This window comes from Salvelinus sp. IW2-2015, unplaced genomic scaffold, assembly GCF_002910315.2.
Source record: "Salvelinus sp. IW2-2015 unplaced genomic scaffold, ASM291031v2 Un_scaffold4038, whole genome shotgun sequence".
Lineage (NCBI taxonomy): Eukaryota > Metazoa > Chordata > Actinopteri > Salmoniformes > Salmonidae > Salvelinus > Salvelinus sp. IW2-2015.
The window spans coordinates 42990-53061 of NW_019945310.1; the positions used below are offsets into that span (position 1 = coordinate 42990).

The 10072-nt window shown below is 41.2% G+C and overlaps 1 protein-coding gene across 1 annotated transcript; it reads right to left on the reverse strand.

Annotated features, from left to right (window-relative positions):
* Positions 1-2178: 2178 nt before the first annotated feature.
* Positions 2179-3210, reverse strand: LOC112076792 (NAD(P)(+)--arginine ADP-ribosyltransferase 1-like). Its single transcript, XM_070441460.1, is given in 1 exon segment — positions 2179-3210. A coding segment is annotated over 1 exon segment (723 nt). The 5' UTR covers position 3210; the 3' UTR covers positions 2179-2486.
* Positions 3211-10072: the final 6862 nt, after the last annotated feature.

Sequence of the window (10072 nt, forward strand, 5' to 3'; positions counted from 1 at the left end):
GTTCTCATTCTTGTTATGACTGGTGTTAGAGACCTGGAGGGTTGAGGGTTCATTCCTTTGTTATGACTGAGATGTGAGAGACCTGGTAGGTTGACAGGGTTCCATTCCTTTGTTATGACTGAGATGTGAGAGGTTTGGTACAGTAGGTTGATAGGGTTCCATCATGTTGCATTAATATGGTGAGGTCTTTCAGATCTGTGGTAGTTACAAACTATAGGAGATAAGGAAAGGGGACCAGGAAAGGATGGAAGCAGATTGAGACTATTGGAATGTGGTCTTATTGTTTGGGAAAATATCTGCTGAATGTGGCAGGTTTATGCTGGAGTCCAGCCACTGTATAGATGGCACCTAATCCACCAGAAAATATCTGTAGAGGGATGTGAGTTTGCACAGATCAATAGAGGTCACATTCTAATGCACGGACACAGGCAGGAAACACAAAATGACTTCCGAGAATTGTTTGTTCACACTTCTTCAATACTGATCTGTGTGTGAACATGACTAACAACAGCAACACCACTGCTGATACTGAGAAAAGGTTCCCATAGTAACAGTACAGAAAGACCCTTAAACCTCATCATCACCCTTCTCCTCTAATCATGGACTGATTCAGGTCTGGAATACTGATAGAAACTATACCACTTTAATCAATCAATCACCCAGAATAATGGAACGCAGCACTGCAGTGAAGCTTGAGGCCCCCAGTCCAGGGTTTCCCAACCCTCTTCTCAGGGACCAACAGACGTGTCACATTTTGTTTTTAGCCCTAAACTGGCACACTTGATTCTGTCTACCAACCATCAACCCCTTGACTAAATTAAGCAGGTGTGCCAGTCTGGTGATCCCTGAGGAGAGGGTTGGAAAGTACTGAACCTAAACATTATTATTTGTTATTTTAGTACTGAACCAAGTAAGCAACCCTGGTCCTGGAGTGCTGCAGGCACTTCATGTTTTTGATTTAACCGACCAGGAAGACCAGGTGTGTTGAATTTTGTCATTCACTTAACTGATCAATTAGCTCAGTTGGTCTGGTGTGGAGCCTAGTTGGAACAAAACCCTGCAGCACTCCATGAACAGGGTTGCTTACCCTTGGCCTAGACTAAGCTTTGTCTGCCTATCATTCCTTTAGCTGGTTGGGTTAAATACTGTCCTCTTCTGGCTGCTGTGAGGAATGCACCTTTTCAAGACACTAAGGCCTCTGGGTACATTAGTGTGTGTTTGGTTTTCAGTGGTCTGTCCAATATTCTAATACTGCTGGTTATGGTTGTTACCTTTCCTTTGTTATGACTGAGATGTGAGAGACCTGGTAGGTTGATAGAGTTCCATCATATTGTGTTCATATGGTGAGGTCTTTCTGATCTGTGGTGGAGACAAGGAAAGGAGACAAGGAAAGGAAGGGATCTGGCATTAGTTTTTGGAAACATTGCTGCTGAATGTGTGAAGTTTATATTGGAGTCCAGCCACTGTATAGATGGAATAGAGATCAACATAGGTCACATTCTAACACACACTCACACAGGCATAACACCAGCAACACCACAGCTGATACTGAGAAAAGGTGTGTGTGTGTGTGTGAATGCGTAACAGTACAGAAAGACCCTTGAACATCATCATCATCCTTCCCCTCTAATCAGGAAATGATTCAGGCCTGGAATACTAATAGCCACTATACAACTTTAATCTATCAACTGATTGGCAGTTGTGAAGAGACGTCCAGAATTGACTTAATTGAAGTTAGTGTATTACCGGATAAACCAGGTACCGCTTATACACTTCTTTCTCTGTTGCACTCTCTGTGTCTCTCTCTGTGTCTCTCTCTGTGTCTCTGTCTCTCTTGCTCTCTCTCTCTTTCTCTCTCTCCCTCCCTCTACCCAATTCTTATTATCCTTTCTGATTTCCCCCTTATAGGAGACAAAATGTCCAGGGGGGAGTATGTTGTAATATTTAGTCTTTTGTTGTAATTGTTGTAACCCATTGTTTGCTGTTGCTCCACAAATAAATAAATGACAGTAAATATCCTCCGCACCAGTTGGTAGTTTCCAGTATCACTTTATTGGACAATTCAACTTGTGTCATGTTATATTACATATTAATCAGTGGCCCATGTAATGTTGTAACTTCAGTTTGTCTAAATGTAGTACAGTGAAAGTGAAAACTTAAAGGATGAGACATACTGTATTCAAGCTCAATGATTTTCTTTATTCATTTTGCCACAAGCTGCAGAAGGTATATAAGTGCTTTAAAGTCTCCTATGGAGTCTGAAACACAGGTTAATACAAACATCTTAATAATCACTATTTCTGGTAGTCAGGATGAGGTTTGTATTTAACATTCACCAATGAACCAATTAACTTACTACATTAAAATCTTTAGACACTGAAGACACATTGTTTGGCTTTAAGAGGATAAGCAGACTGGATGTTTGTCCCTGAATATAATTTAAATCAATGACTCAAGATCAAGAGATTTTCTTAGTTAATAATTGTTTACTTAAAGAGTTTGCAATTCAGGTTACTCCTGGGCTTGGTGATACTTTTAAGTGTGTACACAACATCACACCAAAGGTTTTTATAATTCTCTTTCTTCAGCACAGCAGTAACTCTGAACACTTCATACGGTGGAATCAACACCTCCTTTTCACGATTCCCCAGTTTGGGGAAGGACTTCAGGTCAGCGCCAAAACATGTCTTTATCTCAAAGCAAGACTTGTCTCCAAATTTTGTACTAATTCCCTTGTCGAGAGAGCTGGAGGCAAAGAAGCCAAATCTGATTACTTTCTTAACTTTACTAACAAACTCCATGTTGCTTCTTCGATACGTGGTGTGACAGAACTTTTGGTTCAGTTTCAGGAGGCGAATGGCGTCAGTCAGGAGGAAATGAAGGGAGTGGAAGTGGAAGGAGGTGGTGTACTCTGTTCTATTGGTCCGGACTGCTTGGTTGAACACTGGGTATATCTTAGGTTCCTCTGCTGTGTAAGCACAGATAGCCTTGATATGATCATGTGTAAGTTCTTTAGAATTGTACTTGGACTTGTCCTTTTGGAATCATTTCTTCACTTTCTCAATAGTTGCACATCCTTCTGCCTTCATCCAGGCTTGTTTGAAGATCCCTTCAGTGGAGTTTTCATTTGGAAGATATTCCTCCTGCACCTTCTTGTACATTTTTTCAGTGCAGTGTTTGTACTTGTCGTCAACGGAGTTAGGGACCATGTCTAAGGGTACAGAGAAATTGAGACCAGGCTGACGAAGATGAACCTGGAGGGAAAAAATATAATTTATTTAATTTAATTTAAATTCTTTCTCTCTCTCTCGTTGTTGATTTATTTTCTTTCTTTCTCAAGTACAGTCTAAATAGTGTAGTGTCTTACCATGTTGGAGTCCACATCCAAAGTCCAAGCCTGGACTAAATACATCAGAGTAAAGGTTAGGATCTTGAGTCTTGCCATGATGTCAAAATATGTTGGTCCAATGGCAACTTGTACTGGAGACAAATTGTCTTTTAAGATACAGAATCAGCATTGAAATGTTAAACTTTCAGGGAGCCTTGTTATACCAGGGGTCTTGTGTTTATTTTCACAGTCCCTCCTCTCTTGCTGAGAACAGACACCTACAGGCACAAGTACCCCTCAAACCACAACCCCCTTACCACAGTACACACACACTTTTTCTCAGTATCAGCAGTGGTGTTGCTGGTGTTAGTCATGTTCACACATAGCTCCCCGGGTGCCGATGACGTCGACTTAAGGTAGCCCCCTGCACATCTCTGATTCAGAAGAGTTGGTTTAAATGTGGAAGACACATTTCGGTTGAATGCATTCAGTTGTGCAACTGACTAGGTATTACCTTTCCCTTCACATACTCACACATATACTGTACAGTGTGGTGCCAGGTTGGGACAAAATCCTGCAGTACCTGCTGCACTCAAGAAATAGGGTTGCTTACCCCTGGCCTAGACTAAGCTTGTCTGTCAATCATTCCTTTAGCTGGTTGAATTAAATACTGCCCTCTTCTGGCTGCTGTGAGGAAAGTACCGTGTCAAGACACCAAAGCAGTGCACATTTGGGGTTTTTCACTAGCTCTATACAGTTGATTCAACTAATCATCAAGGTTTGATCATTTGAAACAGCTGTGTAGTGCTCTTGCAAAAACAAAAAAGTGCACTCCTTGGGGTCCCGACAACCGCGTTTGGGAAACACTGCCCTGAAGGCCTCTGTGTACATTAGTGTGTGTCTCTCCTGCCAGTGATTTAGACAGTATCCCAATATTCTAATACTGCTGGTTATGTTTGTTACCTTTTCTTTGTTATGACTAAGATGTGAGAGACCAGGTAGGTTGACAGAGTTCCATCATATTACATTCATATGATGTGGTGTTTACAAAGGAACGCAGACAAGGAAAGAAGACAAGAAAAGGAAGGGAGCAGATTGAGACTATTTGGACGTGGCCTTAGTGTTTGAGAACATAGCTGATGAATGTGTCGTTTATGCTGGAGTCCAGCAACTGTATAGATGGCACCTAATCCAGCAGACATATCTGTAGAGGGATGTGAGGTTGCACAGATCAGTAGAGGTCACATTCTAACACACTCACTCACTCACGCACGCGCTCACGCACGCACGTGCGCACGCACAGGCAGGAAACACCACACGGCTTCTGAGAATTGTTTGTTCACACTTCTCTCATGCTGATCTATGTGTGAACATGACTAACAACAGCAACACCACTGCTGGTACTGAGAAAAGGTGTGTGCGTGTGCATGCGTGTGTGTGTGAATGCATAACAGTACACGAAGACCCTTCAACCTCATCATCATCCTTCCCCTCTAATCAGGGACTGATTCAGGCCTGGAATACTAATAGCCAATATACCACTAATCAATTAATCAACTATCAGAGAATAAGGAAAACAGCAATAAGGCAAACCTTGAGGCCCCAAGTATAAACTTCAGAGCCAATCAAGGATGGCAGAGACGGGGCACCGCCTGCTATGAGAATCAGCTGATAATGGGTGACTTTCTCTCTCTCTCTCTCTTTCTTTTTCTCACTCTCTCTGTCTCTGTCTCTTTCTTTCCCTACCTACCTACCTCTACCCAGTTTTTATTGTCCTTTCTGATTTCTCTCTTATTGTAGACAACATGTCCAGGAGGTTGGGGAGTATGCAGTAATATTTAGTCATTAGTTATAATTGTTGTAACCCATTGTTTGATGTTGCTGCACAAAGGAAGAAATTACAGTAAATATTCCCCCCACTAGTTGGTAGTTCCAGCAGAGGTGGGACAAAGTCATTGTTTTACAAGTCACAAGTAATTCTCAAGTCTTAGCACTCAAGTCTCAAGTCAAGACAGGCAAGTCCGAAGCAAGTCCTACATTTTTTGTTTAAACAAGTCATATGGGTTCTTCACCAAATGTAATACCATTTCATATTTTTAATAAGAGTAATAGTTAGCATATTACATTTACGCAAATCATGAGTGCTTTAAAATATATATATTTATTGCTTTCCAAATAAACATAATATTTCCATGGAAATACATGGGTAGCCATGAGAAAGACCCCCCCCCCCCCCCCCATCAGTGAGGCAACTATTCGAAATCGCTATGGTGCACAATCATGATGTAGGCTTGTACACAATCGCCCAACACACACACACACACACACACACACCCTCTCTGTGTGTGGTTACAGTAGGCAAACGTATGTCAATGGTTTTAGGAACAGCAGTAACATCAGGCAGGATTTAGGTTACCGACTGCCTAGCCAGTTGTAGCTCAATCTTGGTGCAATGATCACGTTCCCGCACTGACTGACTGGTTGGAGGCTCATTGACTTCATGTTACGTTAGCCTACATGCTACACAAGCAAAGTTATATATAGCTGTGGGCTATATTAGCCACGACTTACCGTTCTCTGTGGAGCTTCAAATGTCAAACAAAGTTGGAAGTTGTGGCGCCTCCATCTGTCATTTTCTTCCTGCAAGTTTTGCAAAATGCAATCTGTTTTTTGTTGACTACAGCGTAGTCTTCATATCCGAAAATAATAATTTGGGGTATCATCTTTCCAAGGGCTCCGACTGAATTCACCCACCGACGTTCCTCTGCACTGCCACGCACAACTTTGTCTCAGATGGCAAAACTTTATTGGCTGCTGTCCGATTCAAACTGTAATCTGTTAAATGAAGAGTTGATGCGCTGCACACTTTTTTTATTAGTATCATTTTTAATATTTGGGCTTGGGGAGGGTATCAAGTCAGCTTGGGGAGGGTATCAAGTCAGTTTGGGGAGGGTATCAAGTCAGTTCGAGTCAAAAGGCTCAAGTCCAAGTTAAGTCACGAGTCATTGGTGTTAAAGTCAAAGTCGAGTTGCAAGTCATCATATTTGTGACTTGAGTCTGACTCGAGTCCAAGTCATGTGACACGAGTCCACACCTCTGGCTTCCAGTATCACTTTATTGGACAATTCAACTTGTGGCATGTTATACTACATCTTAATCAGTGGCCCACGTAATGTTATAACTTCAGACTGTCTAAATGTAGTACAGTGAAAGTGAAAACTAAAAGGATGAGACATACTGTAGTCAAGCTCAATGATTTTCTTTATTCATTTTGCCACAAGATGCAGAAGGAATATAAACATTTATATATAACAAAACAAATACTTATCTAACACAGAACTGTAATGCCCCCCTCTCTCGCTAGAAATAGGGATTGGGATAATAGCTGGATATGTGAAGTTTATTCTGGAGTCCAGCCACCGTATGGACGGAACATAATCCAGCAGACATACTGTAGCTGTAGAGGGATGTGTGTTTGCACAGATCAATAGAGGTCACATTCTTACACACTCACACACACCCAGACACAGGCAGGAAACACCTTATAGCTTCTGAGAATTGTTTGTTCACACTTCTTTCATACTGATCTATGTGTGAACATGACTAACAACAGCAGCAACACTGCTGATACTGAGAAAAGGTGTGCATTTGTGCGTGTGTGTGAACGTGTGTATGTGTGTGCATGCATGTGTGTGTTTGTGTGTGACGCGATGTGTGCGTGTGTGTGTGTGTGTGGCACGCATGTTGTGTGTTTGTGGTGTGTGTGTGTGCACGCATGTGGTGTTGTGTGTGTGTGTGCGTGTGCGTGTGTGTGTGTGTGTGTGTGTGTGTGTGGTGTGTGTGTGTGTGTGTGTGTGTGGTGTGTGTTGTGTGTGTGTGTGTGTGTGTGTGTGTGTGTGTGTGAATGCATAACAGTAAAGAAAGACCCTTAAACCTCATCATCATCCTTCTCCTCTAATCAGGGACTGATTCAGACCTGGAATACTGATAACCAATATACACCAATCAATTAATCAAATATGAGGGAATAAGGAAAGCCGCCACTACGGCAAACCTTGAGGCCCCTAGTATAAAACGTCAGAGCCAATCAGGGATGGCAGAGATGGGGCACCACCTGCTATGAGAATCAGCTGATAATGGGTGACATGGTTGGTGGGCCAATCAGGGCGGGGCACTTTGTGAAGAGATGTCCAGAATTGACTTAATTGAAGTTAGTGTATTACCTAATAATCAGGTACCGCTTGTAGACTTCTTTCTCTCTCTCTCTCTCTCTCTCCTTTCTCTCTCATTCTCTCTCTCTCTCTCTCTCAACACTCTCTCTCTCTCTCACTCTGTTCCACTCTCTCTCATTCAAGCAGAGAACATGACTGGGGGGGTAGTATTTTGTAATATTTGATAATTTGTTGTAATCTATTGTTTGATGTTGCTGTACAAAGTAATAAATTGCAGAAAATATCCCCCCCACCAGTTGGTAGTTTCCTGTATCACTTTATTGGACAATTCAACTTGTGTCATGTTATATTACATCTTAATCAGTGGCCCATGTAATGTTGTAACTTCAGACTGTCTAAATGTAGTACAGTGAAAGTGAAAACTAAAAGGATGAGACATACAGTAGTCAAGCTCAATGATTTTCTTTATTCATTTTGCCACAGGCTGCAGAAAGCATGTAAGTGCTTTAAAGTCTCCTATGGAGTCTGAAACACAGGTTAATACAAACATCTTAAATCACTATTTCAGAGTCAGGAGGAGGTTTTTATGTAACATTCACCAATAAACCAACTAACTTATTACAATAAAAGCTTTAGACACTGGATAATTTTTTTTTTTTGAAATTCAGGTTACTCTTGCTGGGCTTGATACTCTTTAGTTTATACATAACATTGCACCACAGGTTTTCATCATTTTCTTTCTTCAGCACGGCAGTAACTTTGAACATTTCATACGGTGGAATCAACACCTCCTTTTCACGATTCCCCATCTCTGGGAAGGACTTCAGGTCAGCGCCAAAACATGTCTTTATCTCAAAGCAGGACTTCTCTCCAAAATGTGTCAAGTTCTTTAGGAAAGAGCTGGAGGCAAAGAAGCCAAATCTGATTTCCGTTTTCACTTCATCGGCAAACTCCATGTTCGCTCATCAATATGTGGTGTGACAGGTCTTTTGTTTGTACTTGGACTTGTCCTTTTGGAATCATTCCTTCACATCTATTGCACATCCTTCTGCCTTCATCCAGGCTTGTTTGAAGATCCCTACATTGCTGTTTTCATTTGGAAGATACCRKTCCTGCAACTTCTTGTACATTTTTTCAGCGCGATGTTGGTACTTGTCATCAACGGAGTTAGGGACTGTCGTGTCTTTGCTATCGTTAAATTGAAGACTTATAGTTTTTATCAAAGATTCCTGTAATTAGGGATTACGCYATCACTTGAGTAATAAKGTAACTAATTAACTATGAATTCGAGGGCACCAGGGAAAGTTATTAGATTACAAAGTTATAATTTCCCAATATAACCTTTCAGATATTTTCATATCTGATCAATAGTCTTCTAATTAATGATTTATTTACTTTACCTCACGTTAGTCTCATTCCAAACYTCGTAAATTGTTGATTATCTGCACGAACCCAGTCTTCACTATGAGTCATCCATACATCAATTGTCTTAAATCATTTATTTATTACTAACTAATTAATTCACAGAAATGCATAAACAAACAAACAAACTTAAAATAGTTACATGAAATGATGGGAGAAATATGCCCTAGTGGGCTGAACCGGCATAGCTTGTTAGACAAAGGGAAAATGGCTGTTCGACTAAGAATTCACTACAGAGTCCATAATTATAACAATTGACATGCTAATCCTTACACATGAACGCTCACTCATTCGGGAACAATTGCAATCAATATATATATATAGTTACGCTCGGTGTGTGTCGTCTTGATTGTTGGAGAGAAGTTCGTTTTGGTTGGAGTTCCTTCTGTCCCGGTTATTGTGGATCGTTCAGTGACATTCGTTATAGAATGGATGTTTCGGCGGTTGTCTTTCTTCGCGTTCAATGATACCGAATTCCTAGCTGCAGACTAGTAGTCAATATCAAAACTTGTTCTTATTCGTATAAGAGTTTAACCATGTGTATGGTTAAAGATTCAGGCAATGTCCTTAACCTTCGTCTCCCCATGGAGAAAACATGTCTAATGGTAATTTCTCATTAGTTTGCTTTTATTCGTAGCAGAGAGGGGCTGTTCCTTGGAGGGTCTGACCGTACTGGGCTCAGGCGGTCCTTGGATTTAGTTCAAATACAACAGGGATTGTATTTTTCTTCATTAAACAGTTCAAAATCATATTACACAATTATACAAACAGGTATCATACTCACTCTGTCATTTTATACATAAACAGATGTAACCTCATATCTGAGGTTATTATATAAAGCATCGGTATGGTAATGTAGTCCACAGTCTCTCATGAGTTTCCCACGTGTGGCCAATGGGCATGTTAATAGCTGGACTCTCCACCGATCTTTATACTTTTGCAGGAACACTGAAATATGTTGTACCTCAAGTTCTGTGAGGTGGGAAATTCCTTTCTCCTGAAAGTTCAGTTAATACTGTTGGGCCATGGGTAGATTTCAGGAATTACGGACGTCCTCTGTGATCAACGCATGGGTTGTGGTGGAAAGGGACGAGGCAGGGAGAGGGGGAATGGGGTTTGCAGTATCCAAGCAGGCAACATCTGGACAGTG